This window comes from Haemaphysalis longicornis, unplaced genomic scaffold (genome assembly GCF_048455015.1).
Source record: "Haemaphysalis longicornis isolate Haplotype H1 unplaced genomic scaffold, Haemaphysalis longicornis Haplotype H1 scaffold_3, whole genome shotgun sequence".
In the NCBI taxonomy this organism is placed as follows: domain Eukaryota; kingdom Metazoa; phylum Arthropoda; class Arachnida; order Ixodida; family Ixodidae; genus Haemaphysalis; species Haemaphysalis longicornis.
Genome location: NW_027526335.1, coordinates 62832485 through 62852214, shown reverse-complemented (window position 1 = coordinate 62852214; position 19730 = coordinate 62832485). Strand labels below are relative to the sequence as shown.

At 48.0% G+C, this 19730-nt stretch overlaps 2 protein-coding genes across 4 annotated transcripts in view; both read right to left on the bottom strand.

The window, feature by feature from the left end:
• The window catches only part of LOC144174532 (uncharacterized), a 598699-nt gene that overhangs the window by 78179 nt on the left and 500790 nt on the right, over positions 1 to 19730 (bottom strand). The window lies entirely within an intron of this gene.
• LOC144174529 (vesicular glutamate transporter 1-like) overlaps positions 1 to 19730 on the bottom strand; it is a 299050-nt gene that overhangs the window by 21324 nt on the left and 257996 nt on the right. For all 3 annotated transcript variants that reach the window (XM_077703278.1, XM_077703277.1, XM_077703276.1), the window contains 4 exons: positions 16489 to 16576; positions 15504 to 15590; positions 14687 to 14823; positions 435 to 584 (listed from right to left, as the gene is read on the bottom strand). In XM_077703278.1, the coding sequence (XP_077559404.1) occupies positions 435 to 584; positions 14687 to 14823; positions 15504 to 15590; positions 16489 to 16576 (462 nt within the window). The remainder of the gene's footprint in view (positions 1 to 434; positions 585 to 14686; positions 14824 to 15503; positions 15591 to 16488; positions 16577 to 19730) is intronic.

The following is a 19730-nucleotide window of genomic DNA, read 5'->3' as shown; positions in this document are numbered from 1 at the left end:
ACAAGAAGTCGTCGCTAGAGCCCGGACAGCCAGTCAGGAGCAGGGCATCCCGGACTAAGGACGCCCCCAACAGGGCTGGTGCCCCTGCCATCTAGCACCAAATTTGCTCGTTTTCATTAAAGGTTTATCTCTCTCTCTCTCATCGACAGGCAACGCCTGTCGAGCAAGCACTTGGTTTCCCCATAGAATGCTAACAGCTCCGAAAGATTCCTTTCGCGTTCTGTTCCCCACGTTGCAAAGGGAAGGAGTTGACTATATACCCTGCGGACAGATGCTCATGGAGGGAGTTAACCTGGCACTCGGCTTTGTAAGTTTATGTTTTTCAGAGAGAAAATTATGAAATGGATGTTGCTGAAGAACTCTGCTGCAGTGCAGGTGCCGTTACCAACTCGAAGTCGTAACCAGTGAACAGGGAGCCAACTTGGGGCGCGCACCTTGTCCACCTCGAAGTGGAAGACCTGTCCGAAGTACATGGGCTGGGAGATGATGAGCAGGTAGAAGGTCCAGCTGCGACAGAAGTTGGCCACGATGATTGCGTACACCGGCAGCGACGTGAAGATGTTTTTCCAGGGGGTCGTTTTTAACTGCGTAAACAAACACGGGCACGGCAGAGGCGTCAGTGGCCACGCGCGCGAATTTCAAACCTCTGTTTCCCCAACACTTAATGAGCTTAAGCTTACAGCCATTCGATTTTGTCACACAGAGTTACGTCGGCACTGCTCGTTACTTTTGGGAGCCCAATAGCAAGATAAAATATACCAACATAGACCACAACGCTTGGAAAACATATTAGCGTTGTCGTGGCTTCGTGACAACCGGAATGCTTTAGAATTTAAATACTGGTTGCGACCATGCGTGCTGGACCAAGCTTGTTATGGGGAGTTATCTCCGCTAACCAATCGTGGTCATTCGGGAGCAGGTAAACGAGGTGGACCTTGAGGGAATCAGCCGAGCGATAAAGTGAAATAATTATCTTTTAATGCATAAACATTAACGCATAGGCATCAAGACCGGCCTGCTCTCTGGCGTGACCCGAACGATAAGAGAGCACGCGAATTGCAACAAGCATTTTTAAAGATGGCTAAAGTGAAAAAATGGGCCATGCCATGCTTCCGAAAGTTAGCTTTGCCGCGAGGCATTAGAGTTTAGATTTTTCTAGACCATTGCTCCAGCTAAACTAGGTTAGTTTGAGCGCAAAACTAAAATGCCTTTGTCCTCAGTACAAAACATCTCCACACACAAAAAAAAGAGAAAATGTTTCAAAACAACGAACGTTTCAAAACCGTCCTCACTACTGAACATCCCGAGCACAAAGAAAACGAATGAAGGGTATGTGAAGTGAATCAACACATTTTAGTATCGTTCTCAGAACTGAACTTCTCGGGAAAAAATGAAATGAATCAAGTGTACGCCTTTGTGCATTCCCAAACGTTCACAAACCTCATAACGTCCCATGGAACACATGGATCTAAGGTTTTCGCCTTATAAAATATAGTGAATACACGTACAAAAGGCATCTAGAGCATGCAGTTGAAGCGGGCATCTAAAATCTCATTCCGCACCATAACATGCGTGTAGACAGATGAAAGGGGGTTGGGGGTGGGGGAGGGGTCAAAGGCACCAGCGCTAAGAATCTACGCGGGTTCTATATAAAGAAGAATTTACTTTGCAAAATGAAATGATATCGAGGAAGCACGGTATGCGTGTTTTGCAACAGTCATGGCGAGAGCTTCAACCTAACGGGGTCTTCAAACGCGGCGTAAATACTTTGGCCGGGCAAGTTATGCGGGCTGTCTTTCGTCAGAGTAGCTTCCACGCGACACTCGCGTCTGTGTCTTCGCGCCCAAACGACGCCGTCAAGAGTCTAAAGAAAAGAAAAAGGGGGAGGGCGGGCGAAGGGGGAGGGGCAGGGAAACAAAGTCGGGCAGCCAGCGACGGAAACAGAGCGGATCGAAATCCTCGACCCCGGCTCGCGATCTAGCGTCGCTCCGTAAGCGAAGCAGTGCGTCCCCCCTTCTACAATTTTAATACATTTCCATAACCTTTTAGTCGAGCCGCGGGCCGAGCTGGGCGCGGCATGAAAGGAGCGGCCCTCCTTTTACATCCATTAGGGACCGCCGGCTGATCAAGCGCTTTAGATTTTTTTCGTACGAGTTTGTTCCGAAGCGAAAATGCGATGGAGGAGGAGATGGGAGGACGGCAGCCCCCTCGCTTGCTTTTCCCTGCCCGATGCCTGTAGTTCCCCGTCATATCCGCTTCCTTTGTGCTCGACGATGCAGGGCGACGCACAAAGGACCCGAACCTTTCGGTCCAGAGTGCAGGGGAGAAAAAGCACCATGAAAGGAGGGAACAGCGGCGGGGCCAGTCCGCGGCATCGCGATGTGGTGGTGAATGCGGTTTTAAAGCGAGCGCTGTTCGCGCCTGCAAGCTTGGATGGTGTTGCCAGTCGTCATTTGAATTGAAAGTACCAGGGCAGTAAGGTTGACGTTAATTAGGTGGTGGTGAGGGTGGTAGTAGTAGTAGTAATAACAGCAGTAAATAGTAGTAGTAGTAGTAGTAGTAGTAGTAGTAGTAGAGTAGTAGCAGTAAGTTGTAGTAGTAGTAGTAGTAGTGGTAGTAGTAGTAGTAGTAGTAGTAGTAGTAGTAGTAGTAGTAGTAGTAGTAGTAGTAGTAGTAGTAATAGTAGTATTAGTAGTAGCAGCAGGTAGTAGTAGTAGGCGTAGTAGTAGGAGTAGTAGTAGTAGTAGGAGGAGGAGACGGAGCAGTAGTAGTAGGAGGAGTAGAAGTAGTCGTAATACCCGCGGCAGCAGCGCAAAGTTGGATATTACGCGATGAAGCTACGCCATGCGCTAGATGCACGCCGTAGTGAAGCGCTAGGGAATACTTAGGCCAGTCGGGTATCCCTAACGCACACGAGCAGCTGTTAAACCGACGTATAAAGAGAGCGGGAGGTGTTGCTATCGCACGCACACCCTAGCAAGTGGCTCCTCCAGAAGTGGCTGCGTGCTGCCCGTGCAGCGGAGGCGTCGCTTAGCAACCGCTGCTGCTGCGCAACGTTTCGTTGTCACCTGCGGCCGCACGGAGCATGTGCAAGGCACAGCTGCGAGTCTCAGCGCCGTGACCTCGGGGTTCCTAAAAACTGCCACCACGCGGGTTTGGAGACGGGAGACAGATATTCGTTGTACTTGAACTAATGCGAGGAGTTGTATTATTCTCCGTTTTATTTACCCCTTCATCATAAAAACAACCGGCACGGTGGAGAATTCAACCCACAAACTCTTGTTCAGTACTGCTGGTCGGCACGCACACGCGCACACACACGTACGCGCATGTGAGATCACAAACGCACGCACGCACGCACGCTTGTAGACAGACAGACAGACAGACAGACAGACAGACAGACAGACAGACAGACAGACAGACAGACAGACAGACAGACAGACAGACAGACAGACAGACAGACAGAGAACGGGGTGTTTTTTGACATGCGTGTCCCTGCAGAAGCGGTATGTATGCTTTGTATGTATGTTTGTAGGTTTGTTTTCCGTGGTGTTTACATGACGGATTTTCCGACCTCTGATAGGCCCGCCTGGAAAGCAGTTTAATTTACACTAAAAATCCGCGCCATGACACACTTTCTGCTCATGTTATAAAAAAATCCCGCTTTAACACGGCTCGCAAGTTACTTGGCTCGATTGGCGAAAAACGTGACGTTTTCACATCCGCGCAATTGAATCGCGCGGCTGGAAGCTGTCGGCACAAAACGTGGCCGATACATGCTGGAAAAAAAACTTGCCCCAGCTGAAAAAGGTGCTAGGTCCTTCATACTTCCGTATAACTGCAAAAATTGCCCCAACACATGTCTTTTAAGCGACGTAAATGTGAATAGTACTGACGCCATCTTTAAAAAAACTGGAATAACGTTTTTGTAAAGCTGGTTTTCCCAAATTGTGTCTTGAAAAGAAGCGTATTTATAAAAAAAAAAAAACAATTGAGTTCTTCTGTGTTTCGTGACATCACACTCGCTCAACAACACTACACCGAGCCGAACAAGACTAAGCGGCCCTTGATTCAGCGCATAACTCGGTGGCAGCTTAGAGAGAAGTGATATTGACGCATTCTCACATAACAAAAGAAAGCTTAGGTGCCCCTGTGGTTTTTTAACGCGAAAGCTTTCTTGGTGCGACCAATGGCGTCCTTTAAAAAAAAAAAAGCTAATGCATTTCCCCATAGACCGGCTGATCGACCGAAAAGCTCTGATAAGATCTGTGGCCTCACGGCGCGAGCTGGTAACCGGGCTTCCATTGTGTCAAAGAGGTTACTTGAAAATCGCGGAAAAAAAAAAAAACGGTTCTACATAAGATATTACACGCATCCATCGATCATGAGGAACGAGTAAAAAAAAAAAAAAGGTCGCCATCCTGCCCTGCGAAAGTGGATGTCCAGCAAAGCTGTTGTAAACCACTACAAATAGTGATGGAGGAGGGTATGAAATGTTTCTCATCGTCTTCTTGGCGGGCTTGTCGCTTGCGCTCATGTAGTGTCACTACATAAAGGTACAGAATATCGGCAATCTTTTCTCCCGTTGTTCCGTGCCGCCGCCATGATCATTGATAAGTTCGAATTATGTGACATTTGCTTACACTGCGACGGTTCATGGGCGTCACCATTTTGTTTTCTATGCGTTTTAGTCGGTCAGCTCTGGTAGGCCTAGCTTGTCCTCCCTTCTCTGCGGCTGTGCGGGACTGACGTCGTTCCGAATGCGAATCAAAGATGGCGCGTGTGAGCAGCATTTCAGCAGCAGAGGTGTGTCGAAAGATGCCGTTTCGCTTCATCTTCGGTACTGTTGTTGACAAACGACCCGGTCGAAGGAACAGCGAGGCCGTAGGTGCGGCTATCTCGCAACACTGATAAACGCCAAAATGGCCGCCTTAGCTTACTTGCGTACCTCAGTGGCGGTGTATCTACTGACTTTACACTCGGCTTCTCAAGCGGAAAATGCTAGGTCCTGCATAGCCTGACGCATGCGCTCGGTATCTTGGGCAAGAACTGCTCTGTTTAGTGGCACTAGTCCTGACTATCCTTGAAAGATAATCTGCAAACATAATCTTTACCAGGAACGCATAGTGTGTGTGTGTGTGTAGGGGGGGGGGGGGGGGGGGGGCGAGGGGCATTGTTCATAGGTGCCTTATCATTCATGATACAGTTTCGACGCTTGTTTTGTGATTTCCTTAAACGAATTCTGAGCACTATGCAGTACGCCTGATTAGCATGACGCAGGCACTCGGCGTCCCAGGCTTTGGCGCATTGGCGTTTTTGCCCCTGGAGATGAAACCGCTGAGGGGTAGAGGTACACAGGTTTGCTGAAATAGTATACCTTTATGTCATGAACCATGCATCCGTATACATTTAGATCGTTCGTAGATGCGTTTACTTAGTGAGCAAAAAAATCGCCGCATGAGTTCTTTCTTCGTTTGCGATTTGGGTCTTTGGAGGTTTGACGATTGATTGGACGCACTGTCAGTGAAAGTTAGACGAACTTTAAGCAAACTCTCTGACGCAGTTTTGGTGTGAGAAGGGTATCTCTGGAAAGGGATGGTAAAGGTTTTTCCGCATGCTTTCAAGTACGTTCCCGGGATCTGCTGCTCAAAACGCGGTACTTCCAGTCCAGTGGTGCGCACCCCTTCGAGTCCCCCGCGCGGACACGCAACGGCGCTCGGGACGACCAGAGCGCCTCTCCCCACGAAAAGGAGCAAACGGGACCGGAGAAGAACGAGGGTAGCGGGCCCACTGGCAGCGACGGCGTCAGCGTAAAAGCTCTCGGTCGCAAATGGAGTCGTCACGTGGACCCATTTGGCGACGCCGCCTCGACCACCAGCACACCGCTCGGGAAAGGGAAAATCCCTTCCCTACTCCCGAGCGACGCGTCTGTACCGTCTGTACTTTCGTCATTCCCCGACTCGCTGGCGGACGGGGGAAAGGAAAGAACAGAAAGCATCGCGTAGCAGGATCGATGCTACTAGGGACGTTTGTTTTTGAAACAACGGAGCCAGGGTTATCTCTGCTAGCTTTCACCGACGACGCTGAAAACCGCGTGCTGGGGTCCTCATACTGGTTTTCCTTTTGTGTTTCAGGGGAAGGGAGCTGGGGAGAACTCGCAAATCCTATGCGGCTAGGGGGATTTGAGAGTCGTCGTCGCGGGAGAATCAGTGGAGTGCGTGCGCATGTGTGTGTTTGTGCGTCAGTGTGTCTGTCACGCGGTTTTGTCGGCGAGGGTCCTTTAAACTCAGTCGAGAAAGGTTGTTGCCGTCTCCTTCTGAAAATTCAAATCTTTCAGCCTCGAGACAACACCGCACTGCACGGTATAGCTGTCACCGAAGGGGAGAAAGCTTCTCTTGCACAGCTTCTGTCCCATAGTTCCAGATTGTGGGCTACTTTTCCAGGAATTTTTAGCTTTACTGTCCGGGAAGCAGCAATGAGCATCCCCTGAATGCTCAAACGAGGTTAGAATTGCGTCGCTGGCTTCGGACGCACAGGATTCTTGCCCCCTCTTGCAAGAGAGATGGCTTCGCTAGATGTAATTAGCAACACGTTTTGGTCGTCTGAAGCCTGTTTGGTGGGACCATGAGAACGCTGTTCGCTCAACGGTGCAATACACGGGCCGTCTGCCACTAGCCATAACGAAGGGACCACAAACAGAGATAGACAGTCAGAACACTCTACCTCATTTCTTTCATGCAGCAATCTATCTTTCTATTCTTTATTTCTGCACGCTCACTTCAAGACTGGTGATGACAGGAGTAATATAACAGGCGCCGGCCCTCTTAGCATGTATCCAGCCATCCTCTGACATGCTCGATTTATTCGCCGCTACCTTCCTCCACCGCACAAAACCTTAATCGGAAAAGAGGTTGTAGGCTGGCTACAAATATAATGACTGTAGGCTAGAAATACTGGCGTGCGTGAAGCTGTTCGCCTGCAACAATTGCAGACGAACAGCTTCACGCACACCAGTTCATTACATCCAATGCACCTGGCCATCTCTACGACCAGTGGATGCACCCTGAGGCTTGAGCACTGAAAGACTGTCATTCATAACACATCCTGCACATGCCCTAACATTCAAGCTGCTTTTCCCGTCTCTAACCCAACACTCGAGCAGTGGGAAACCTTTGTTAGGGCAGTAGGAGACAGGCAGTATGGGTTTGGTGTCATGGCTGACCGGAACGCGGGTTGTGAGCTTTAATGACACTGCTATTTACACGACGACGACGACGACGACGACGACGACGATGATGATGATGATGATGGGGATGTTGATAGCACATACCCAACGGAGGGGTTTAACAGCCTTGATGTCTAGCTCGCACCAGGACGACCGGCACTACCTGATATATAGCGGTTGCGTAGCGCAGCCGGAGCCACAAAAATCGTAAAAGGAGGCCTCCTGTCACCTCTCGGAAGACTACAAGCTAATGAGACTTTACTTTTTGTTATTTAATAAATGTTACTCTCTCTCTCTCTCTCTCTCTCTCTCTCTCTCTCTCTCTCTCTCTCTCTCTCTCTCTCTCTCTCTCTCTCTCTCTTTCTCTCTCTCTTTCCCTCTCTCTGCTTGACCAATGTTGGGCTCCTCTTAGTTTGTCGGGGAGGGGATACGACTGGTTAGTCGTATCCAAACTCTAATTCAAACTCTAAACTCCAAACTCTAATTCAAACTCTAAACGTCCTCCGCTTCGCGATTTGTCCGCCTCGCGTTGCTGTCGTGGCCGAATACTGTTTCATTCAAGTTCAACACGGTACTCTACTAAAAGGCGAAACTTGGCCATTTGTAAGCGAGAAAACTGCGGGAACACCTAAGCTTTCTCTTATGAAGTGCGAATGAGTAAGCATCACTTCTCGATGAGTAATATGCCGAGTTTTGCCGCTGAGTTCAGTATCGCTGAATTTCGTGCTGCTTACTGTGGTTGTGTTGCTCACTGTGCTGCTAAGTGCATAATGTAGAAAAGTACGCAAGGGCTTAATTTTTCTTCAAGAGTAGGTTTCACTTACAAGCGGGACGCGCAAAAGTAAGCACTACAAAAAACAGGCTTTTTGTAATGTAAAAAAAAAAACATACCTTTGACCTCTGAGTTTTTAAGGCTTAGACAGAATTTGGCCGGTACGGTCTCGCCGCCCTTTTTTCCGAAAGCTTCCGTGAGCGTTGTTTGATTACGCCGATGTACAGACGCCACGTTTTTCACCAACTTAGCAATCTCACGCGCGAATAAAATTTCGGCCTTTAAACAAATAATGCAGGCTTTCCTGGACTTCCCTTGCTTTATTTTCCCGGCTAACATCTTCCAGGAACCTTTTGAAAGCTTTGACGCGTTTATTTGATTTCGCTCCCTCACAAGTTTCGATGCGTGCAGGTATTTCGATTACTCCTCCTTAAACAGCAAAAAAAAAAAAAAAAAAAGAGCGGGAGCATAAAAGAGCTACTTTCAAAGCTCAGCGTGTATGCGTACGTATGTAGAGGGAGCCAGTATGAATGCCCCTTTCGTTTTGTTCTGGTTCTTATAGGCGATGACGTCGGTTTTGGCATGCGGAGAATGGGACAACCTGACTGCTGTACTCTTCGCTCGACTACAAAAAAGTGTGTTGAATGGATTAAACCACAAAAAGAAAAAAAAGTACGCGAAAAGAAGCCTAGCCAGGGCAGGAGGGAGCACTGGAAAGGGGAAATGAGAGAGGACTCGATGTCTGTAGGGAAGAGGGGAGGGGGAGAAAGGCGACAGTCAAAGTCGCAGAAAGAGCACCGCAGTGAGCACTCGAAAGCGCTGTTGCATAAATCATGGCTTCCATCGCCCCGTACTGTTGCCGCATCAAAAGCTTTCCCTCCATGAGTGGCAGGCTCCGCGCATCGTGGCGTCGGGTCGGCGGGCGGCTCTTTTGTCGATGACGCCGACGTCTGTCCGCCGAACAACTCGTTCCAGCTTCTCTTTGGCTTCTTGCGAAAATGGGCGCCATTGCAACCGGAGGGGAGGGCGTAATTACGCATTATGCTCGTTCGTACGACTGCAACGCATTTCTTCAAAAGTTAGCTCTGACGTGATGCGTAATAGATGAGAGTGACGAAATTGGGAAGATGTTGGCTATCAAGAGGTTAGTTGCTAAGGTTTTGTGCTCTTAAGCTTGCAAAATAATTAAAATTCGGGATTTAGCCCTATCGTATTTTTTTTTTGCTGCTACAGCAGCTGTACTCCGAGGAAGCGTCTAGTATTACTACAAATACAAACAGAATTGAATTGGAGTTGCGTATGAGGCATGACAGCACATAGAATGGCTTCGGATCGGCTAAAACACTAACTCTCGCGATTATTTTTCGCTCATGTATACAGCATCTAGCTCTCGAAAAAGAAGAACATGTCGTACACACACGCAAACACACACGCAAACACACACACGCAAACACACACACACGCAACACACACACACACACACACACACACACACACACACACACACGCACACACACACACACACGCACGCACACACACGCACACACACACACACACGCACACACACACACACGCACACACACACGCAGGCACACAAACACACACACGCACACGCGCACACGCGCACACGCACTTACACGCATACACACGCACACATACACACCATACCACGCGCGGGCGTGATATGGTGGACAAGAGCTATGCTTTTTCGCCTATCTGGGCCGGTAAAGAGCGTATGCGGTCAAAAAAGAAAATAGGAAAGGGTGGGGGATGCAAAGCTTTCTATTCTCAGCGATAAGCTGTAATTCCAACCAGAGATGCGCCTGGCACGGGACGCTGTATCTTTTCGAGTGGCGTGACAGCGCAAGCGTAACGTGTTTTGGCGTTTCCACGAGCACGCCAGCCGGCCGTTCCGTCTGACGGCAGAGGCAAGCATGCACGGCTCGTAAAGCTGGGCTTTTTGTTCGGGGATATCTCAACGTGGTCTGGCGCTACAGTAAGTGAATAGCGCGGCGTGATACCGTGCCGGGTCATTGCGACGCTGACCCGGAGCCGTTGCGTAAAAAGTGCACACGGGGCCGGCAACTATCGTGAGTGAGTCTACAGAAAGCCGCAGAGCGCGGCACTGGCGAGTTCATCGATTTTTGCGAGGCTGCGTGCACAACGGCTATAAACACTGCCAGTTCAACGATGTAAAATTGGAGCTGTGAGCGTTGCTGTGGTGAGCGTGTACTTCGCGCACCGGAGACCCACAGGCAAGGGGCAAAATAGACGAAGCTTGCTTGCGCGTTAGACAACGCAACTTAGCGCTAGAGGATCATGCTGAGGATATCTCTACGCACGCACGCATTGAATACGAATATCAGCATGCAGCAATGCCGCCAGGAAGTTGTATTCATACCCAGCTTTCTCGCTCAAAATTCCGACCTTTCGGGAACCTAGCAAAACCACTTGAAGAAAGTGGTATTTGGCGTAAAGCAAGAAGTCAACGTGAAGATTAAAACTTTCAAAGTAGTTTCCAGGATTCTGAATATTTTTGGTGTAATTCGCTGTCAAATCTTACTCCCCATGCATTTGTATGGGATAGTTTCCATAGCTGCGGAACTTATTCGCACAACGTGCAAGACTTGAAACTTTGCACAAAGCAAAAGTTTTCACTCCCAATATTAGCTGCGCGAAAATGACTTTACATTTTGCTAAATAACTACAAGATAATCACTGTTGACAGGACTGCCATGAGCGAAAAAGCTGTACATGTTTAGCGATGCAAATGCTAGAACTGTTTATATTTTACGCTCATTTGTTCGCTAGTTGCGTTTAAGTAGATTTTTGTGTGTCTGCGTGTGTGTGATAGTCAGTGAGAAAGAGTTAAGGAGAGAGAGAGAGGGGGTGAGCGATTAGTGCATGGATGTAAAATCGCATGTCAGTGTTGTATGCGGTGCTAACAACAACAACAACAACAAAAACAAAAACAAAAACAAAAAAAAGCTCGCGGATCGCCTGTTCTGCACTAGCCACGAGAACAGGCGTCTCTGAGCAAAGTGGCTTCGTGTCCGTGATTTTGAGGCTTAAACAACGAGCATTTTTGGCCTCGCAATAGAGGGAGGGAAGGGGGGGGGGGTCAATTCTTTACGTAAAGAATGCGCTCACACCCAAAAGCACCAAACTTTTTCTGCTTGAATTGCATGAAGAAAGAAGTGAAAAACAAGAATTGAAAAAATCGTTTGTGTTTATGTGTGTGTGTTACGGGTGTGCAAAACCCGGACAATTCCTCTCTCAACAGTCTAAAAAATATCACGGTATCCCAGTTTTTTAATGCCTCTCCCAAGTTTTTCTGTTAGTTTTTTGTTGTTTTGGGAGAGCGTACATAGAAATACTGTTCTCTTCAAGGGACCTGGGAGAAGACAAGCAACGCGACGTGAGCTGCATTTCAAGCGACAAAATGCGTTCGGTCAATTAGTGTCACTTTTTCATGTTATTCGTTAATAGCAAGACCTACTGTCAAGACGGTTTGTCACCTCACGCCCTGATGTTCCCTTAGCCGCTTAAAAAAACTTCCCAGCCAAACAAATGAACGAACCTACACCTCTTGAATGACTGCCCCGCATCGTAATCGCCCATAAATCCTTCTCTATTTAACCGGTACACGCCACAGCAGCTACGCGAGCCGCCCAAAAGCGCATATAGACGACGGTGTCCGTCCGTGTCTGTACCGAATTCGTGAACGAGATCGACCTGGATAAATGCGGAGGAAGTCACACCCGGAGTCGGATGCTGCATCCGCCGCGCATCGCTCATGTTGATCACCTCAAGACTTTCCGGTCTACGAGAAAAAAAGAAGCAGCTCAGTAGCCAATGAAATAATATAAATAAAAATAACGGAAAAATAACGAACCATATATAAACAGACCCCGAATTTCCAAAGATGATGCCGCGTGACACTCTGGTCCCGCAGCACCCTACAGGGCTCGAAGCGCTTATACGACAGGGGCATGTTTTATCATTCGGACGTATGATGCCGTCGTACGGGTACCCGAACGAAAACAGATGACCAATGCAGGAGCATCCGTATATGTGTAGACGGCATATACAAAATCAGCAAAACAAGCAAAAAACAAACAAATAAACTAATAAACAACAAAACACGAAAAGATGCGTGTCTGAAAGGGATGCGCTGTATAAGACCGGCATAAGACCGAAAACCGGAAAGTAATGACACGCGAAAAGCTACAAAAAAGACGCAAAGGCTAAAAAAAGTACGCTTAGAGGGAGAGGTGGCATGGGAGCGGGAGAGCCAGTAGATGTGGGATTGAAAGGAAGAGAGCCTCTGTTCTTGCGAAGGAGAATATTGGGTGGCCATGGAGGCTTTTAGGTGGCTTCGTCGCTTCTCCGTCGTGGCCGTCAGACTTCCCCCTCCTCCCCCCCCCCTCCCCCTTCCTATTTCTCCTCTTCCCCTGGCTTATTCAGCGTGCGAGATGCTCCTCGCGACTCTCCGCTGAGTGCAAAGACCGGATCAAAGCGCACCGATCCGCTCCGCTTCGCTCTTCCCTGCCGACGCATTCGGCGGGACGTCAAAAAACTGCGTCTCACGGAACGGCTGCAGCTTTGGCTGGAAACGACTCGCGTCGACTCGTTGTTTTTATTTTTCTCATTTTACCTGTTTTTGTATTTACTCGACCATGTATCTACTCCGTTTTCTTTTTGTTATTATTATCATCGTTCCGTTAGGTTGCTTACCGCTGGTGTTTTCCGTGCTTTTTTTTTCTTTTTCTTACTTCCTGCTTCTATTTTTTTTCTCTTGCCAGCATTCATAGAGCGCTAGGCTATATAGCAAAAAAAATCTTTTTTTTACGTCTGGTAGGCTCATGTTTTTGTTCGTCAGAAGTACAGGGCATTTATACTGTTTCCTTCTTTTTTTGGCATGATGCATCGGTGGCGTCAGGCAAAAAAAAAAAAAAAAAAAATGGAAGACCGCGACGAGGACCGTATCCCACTCTGTGGCGGGGTACATGACACAACACGGCGTACAAATGTAGAAGTGAGCGCAGGCAATGCTGGGGCGGGAGGAAGGGTGCATTGGGGAGGAAAGACGTATTACGCCACCCGTGTCACGACATTTCGTCGGCGCAGAAGCGGATTATTTACGTCTTTGCTGCGTTTTTTTTTTTATTCTTTTTTTTTTTCACCCATCAGTGTCGGTGAGAAACCGTGGAAGCGCCAGGCAGGGGATGTATACTCATATACTGGTTGTATTCAGGGTGAAGGATTGTGAAATGCTGAACAATTTAAATGACAGGTAAAAAATCAAAATGCTTGTTGCGACAGGGCACCACGACTTTGATTTATAAGTAACGCCGTCGCATAACCCGGGCACGCACGAACGAATGCATCAAACACACAAATGTTATAATTCTCGGATGAAGAATGGCGTTTCTACGTTCCACTGTTGGGCCTAGTGAATCACGCGAATCGTAAATAAGGCCAACAACATTTAATAATAAAGGGTGTCCTTTGCAAGTTCCTCTTTGTCCAGCATGAGAGTTGCAGGAATTCAAGTAGTATTCAAGCAATATTCGTTGACGGGCTGTTCGCAACCGCCACGATTTTCTGGAAATTTGATGGGAATACTCTATTAAAAAAATACGACCTGATTGATTGATTGTGGGGTTTAACGCGCCGACGCAACGCAGGCGATGAGGTGCGCCGTAGTGGAGGGATCCGGATGAATGTTGACCACCTTGGGATCTTTAACGTGCGCCGAAATTTCGTACACACGGGAGGTTTTGCTTTTAGCCTCCATCAGAAAAACGAAAAAAAATACGACCTAGCTACGTAGTAACGGGTATTAGAGTCAGTCAGAATGGTCAATCATTTTTCTAATGCAAATTATCTACTAAGCCCCGCAACCAGGAATATAACCACTGTTAGTTACGCTTGTAACATTCAGCCAGCGCTGTCTCTGTTCGTACTCTTTGTTGTGTTTCGTTGCCTTGAGCCATTTATCATTTTTTAAAATGCACGAGTGTATTCTTGGCGTCTTGGCGTTTTTGGCAACGGAGATGAAACCTCTGGGGGGTGGAGGTATAGAGCTTTGCTGTAAATGTCTCGTGTCTTTGAAGCACGAAGCGTTCTAGCGTGGGGCGTAGACAAGTGTCCTGGTGTTTCAGCACCCTGACTACATGAGTTCACGATTAACGACGATTACGACGACGACGACGACGACAAGGGACCCCAACAGCCCCAGCTACTAAGGGGCTTTGCCCCTAAAAGGATTCCTGTATGTATTGACATGTACTGAAAGTAAAAATAATTCTTGCACCTCGTCTCTACCCATACACTTGTTTCTACCTCGTTGACACCTTTCCTCCTTCCACCATTTTTTCTCTCCCTAGGTTTTGTTCGTCAGTAGTAATGAAGGGGGGGAGGTGCAGAAAACGATCCATTTTTTTCCCCCTTTTATGCCGTCTGTTACCCGGGAAGCTGAGAACCAGAAGGCGGTAGCTGAGTGTGGGAAGAGAAGCTTGAAACTACTCGTTTTAACCATCGACCTTAGTAACCGCCCCATCGCAGGCGTACCCCGCTACAATAGAGCACCTACAGATGGCGCCGTGAACAGTTGGTGCTGCGCGGCCGGCCTCCACTCTGCACTATGGACCATAGAGTTAATACTACTGACTCTATGGACTCACCGTGGGCGCCGTCTGGACGACTTGTCCAAGGCTGTTCTCGATGTAGATGAGCTCCGCCTGGGTGATGGTTGGGTGCCTGCTGGGCTTCTCGAACGATAGCCACAGCCAGAACACGTACCACATGGCGCCGAAAACGCCTGCGAGTTATGAATGAAAATGGCTGTTAAACGCTTTTCGAGAAAGTCGTCTAGGCATATAATGAGAAGCAAATCATTTCTTCCGTGCCAGTCAGCAGGCAAGCGTGGGAGAGTGCAAAGATGTAAGTGAGATTGCAATTAAGCGAGTGTAATCAAGTGTCTTGTTCAAGGCCTGAAGACCAGCGGCGGGACGTGAAGAAACAAGCAGGCTATTAAGCGAACGTGGTCTCCAAAAGGCGTATTAAAATGGCTGTTATCCCTTCGTTATGGCCACCGTGATTCGAATATAGCTAAGCTGGTAGTTGACTGGAAAGTTACACTATTCGTTCGTTTTGCCTTCTGTTTAGGTTAACCAAGAGCTTAAAAATAAAAAGGTTGGCGTGCAAGGTTGTTTTTGGTCTATCGGTCTATCCCGTATGTTTTCTGGAAACAACGTAGTTTAACTTTTGAGTGCAAAAATATATTCTCCATCTTTCTTACGTTTGTCGTTAAGACACTCAAAACAACCCAAAGGGCATGTGGCAGTCGCAAACGAGCACGTTTTATAAAAATACTTTCTGAACGAAAATAGAGACTAGACCGTGGTAATCTCGCTACGCAAAGTTGCAGCAGTGTACGGCTCGAGCTCGAAGAACTACCTTGTCGGCGAGAAGCGTTGAGGATTTCCTGGAGACACTCACCGTAGAAATAGAAACAGGCTTGCCATCCTACGTAGTCGGTTAGGATGCCTGAGAGTGGCATGCCCACCACAGCGCCGGCATACGAGCCTGGGAGGAACAAATAAAAATGGAAAATAATTGAAGGCGTTATCATTTGCACAAACACATGCAGAAAACGTGCATAGTAGGTGGCACGGCTCCAAACAGCAAATCATCTGTAATGTCACCCACCGTACGCACTATTTAGCACCTTATTCTGCAAACGGTGCCTAAGAAGTTAAGAAGTGTTATCTTTAAAAGCTACTTGTTCAATGTTTTCACTGGCCCACATGAAAAGTCCTTCCCTGCTAAGGCAGACAGATGCCTGGCTCAAGCTGGCCCGTCCTAGATGCATAAAGCGAAAACTAACCGTAGGGACTTAATGTGCACGTACGGCGTAAACTAAAGAATGAGCCATTAAACATACAGCGGAAACAACAAACAGCGAGGCATAGCCAGCGAATTTTCGCCTATGGACTAGGGTGAAACAGAAGGGCCAACCTGAGGTGATTTTCCTGCAAACTGTAGATCTCCATATTTCCCGCTGATGACGAGAATGACCGCCCAGGCCTGACTTGAGTTGTATTGCAGGTGTTAGCACAAAACAGCCGATGTAAATGACGTGGAATAATTGCATAGGGTTGATATGAATCCGCAGTTTTTCTACGCAGCGCTAAGTTAGAAAGAGATTGTTTGTATTTGTATTAGTCGCTTCACACAGCAGAAGGTAGCCGATGATGTTACATCTTGAGGATAAAAATATCAGGGAGCCTATAGAGCCCGGCCCCGACGTTGTCACCATAAACGTAACTACCCGCAAGGTCTACCCACTTCAAAAAACCCACGTTTCACCATCAACTCGCTTTCTGTCAAGTCGTATCGTCAATCCGAGCTCTTTTACTGTTTTTTTTGCCTATTATCTAAACTTCGACAGTAGGATATAAAGGTATGATTCTGCTTTGCTCACCGCAAAAGGCTAGCGTCGCCAGGCGACTCCGTTCCAGGGGAGGGGCCCAGTGTCTCCAGATGCCGTGGCAGGCCGGATACGTCACGCCCTGCACCATGTCAACACCAAACAGGCATAGCAATTACGAACGAAGAAAAAAAGGGCTGTAAACCTGAATGTAGAAAACATGCTCACTCGCAGTCAATTCCACACCACTATCCCTTGTCATGTGAGGAGGCCTGCCTTTCAATCTTCTTGCAGACATGTTTTGAGAGCCCAACGGCTAATTGTGCGATCTGTGATATTCACAAAAGGACTGTAAAACACATTTGAAGTGCTAAGACGAGTTTCTTTCAGAAGATTTTAACTCCCTGAAGGGCATTAAAATAGTCAATGGCGTTAGAATAGCTAAGAATAGCCAAGGCGTTAAAATAGCCAAGAATAGTCACTGTGTAGGGAATGGCAACAACACGCGACGTTGGAGACTGCAGGAGCGCCGTCTTTGGGAACCATGGAACAAAGCGTTAAAATCTTGGTTCATGCTTTGGTGCGGTTGAAGAGAATTGATATCCAGAATTTTAAGCCATCACCAAACTCTGTTTTCGACATCCCTTATACCATATACAATTGAGAAAAAAAAAAAAAAAAAACCTCAGGGGCGCTTGAGCTTTGTCCTCAAAAGCGGAAAGCGATAGTAAAGAAGAACCAGACGAAGATGAAAACGACCAAAACAGAAAAAAAGGCCGGCGGGATGACAACAAAGTACCTGTACAAAATAAACTGAATTGAGAGGCGTGACCGCAGGGGCTGGATGAAAAAGACAGATCGTGGTTTAATATCTGTTACATATAAAGACAACTTGAAACTGCCATTTTAATTTCCATTTCAACTTTATGTTATTTCACCAGTGGGTTTATAGCCAGTGGAACAAAAAGCTAATGAAAGAGAGGGAAAACCTTGGCTAGGGATGTTGCGGAACACCGACAAAATGTGTCATCGACATTACTTACGCTAGAGCAGCATATATCCTGGCTAACCATTTATATCAGCTTTTACCCTCAATATGGGGAGTTTGTAAATTTGACCGATGTTAGAGCAAAGCTTTATTAATCTAGTCGATCCGAGATTCGCCGTCACGAGCAATTTGACCTCCATTTGACAGCGGCTGCGCCGTAGCCTTGGCAACGAATTACGTGACACGCCACGAATCACGTGACAAGCTCCGCCGCCGACTTGGCGAATGCGCTCTCCGCAGCTGGGTTCCCTCCTGACCACGTGACTTGCCGCGAGCCAGGCTAAGAAGAGCACCGTGATCGCCTAGTCAGCGGCTTGGCCACAGATGAGAGCGAGTACGGATCGGACGTAGTTCTCTGATCGTTTCTCGGGAGCTGGAGGCTTTGAGCCGTCGTCGACAAGCGGCGTCTGACCACCACACGGATTTCCTCCGGCGAGCTACTTCACTGAAAAGGGTCCGGTATGCCAAGCGCGTGAAGCTAGCGTCGGAGGCCGAGAAAGAGCGAGCCGTGTGGCTCGCAAAGCGCCGGAAGCGGGACCACAACAAAAATCACAGCTGTTATTCCTGGCTTAACGATACGTGTATACCTAAGTGTAATAGTTACAGCTAAATGAAAGGTTAAACAAGTGAAACCAAAACTTAAACAGGCTAAACCAAGCTTTCGCTTTGTATATCTAAGCATAGCGGAGCTAAGCCGCAGCCATTTCTTTATCGACGCATTCAGCTCCAGATGATGAGTTGGTGCTTTCTAAGTCGGTGCGGTTGAGAATCGAGACAGGCGCGTAAGAAACCCTAGGAATAAACGCACAAAGCTCCATCGTCTAGGACAGAAAAAGCTATCTGCAAAGACGATTAATATGCCGTTCGTACGAGCTCCAAAAGCTGAACCAAAGGAAGTACAGACTCTTCCGCTGGCCCGTGAATTATGAGTAAAAGTCTCGAATAACGCAAGCCGATGGCTCGCTCATTTGCGCGATTGCGTCAACATCTACTCGACGTGGCAGGTTCTGCCAGTCCGTGTTATTATTCGTCTTCCGGAACCATTTCCGCGATGCTATCGGCAGCCGGAAATGCGCGTACCGGAGGCGTCCGAGCGGAAGACGAGGACACGCGGAACTAAGAAAGAGCGGGAAAAGATGAACCCTCCCACCGGGCGATCGGAGGCCGGCGTCTAAGCTGATTGCAACGGTCATCCATATCGCTCCTGCAGTGAACGACGAGGGAATGCGACGGCGATCTCGGGAACACCGCCGAGTCGAACAGGCATCGTTCCTACCGCATGCGTCACCGCCGCGAGAGTCACTCTCCCGATCCGAGAGTTCGATTGGCTGAGGTCACAATACGTCACCAATAGAAGCCCGAAATGCCCTACAGCGTAAAAAGGTGGTGAACAAGATCACGACTGGCCTTGTAGCTGGGTGGCGTTGGCTCGCCAGAGAGATATGATTGCACCAAGCAAGCGCTCCGTCGTGTCCCCAGGGGGCGCCAGCCCCGCCGATCGGTGTGTTGTAACCCGCGACTGGAAATGCCCGAAGCCGCTCCGGCCGACCGTAATTGCGTCTCCAAATGTGGGCGCCGGCTTCGGCAGACAGAATCATTGCTTCGCGGGCGCTACCGGTGTACACGTGACGCGCAGTGCAAAAAAAGAGTGGCGTTTTGCAATCTATAAGGAAGGTTTTTTGATGTCTAGAGGGAACGTCGTGGAGCCGACTACAATTACGCGTCATACCGGCTCGCTTGTCTGAATAAATAATGCATGGCCGTCCGCAATTTTCCTTTCGATTTCCCATCGCTTTATGTCGCTCCTTTCGTCTCGTTTTATTCTGCTCTTTATTCCTTGAGTTTTTGTACTTTGTCCTCTTAGAAGGTTGACGAAGCAACGAACGTTCTTTTTATTTTATTTTATTTTATTTATGTATTTTCGATACTGCCAGTCTCATACGAGACCAAAGCAGGAGGGCATCACTTCTTGGATACAGAATACACCGTTTACAGTTTCACATTTTTACAGCGGAATTTTTGTCAGACAACGTCTAAGAGGATACAGAGGCTGGAGGCAGAAATGCCTTAATGGGCCTCGAGGCCTTTACAAAATTCAATAGGTACATTTTGAAAAATGGCGTTAATTACATACAAGCACTGAACAGTGGGTACATACTTACAGACGGCATATAACATAGTAGACAGTACAACACCAGTTGCCCGCGAACACAAGAGCACCGGAAATAATGCACCACAAAACGTAGAA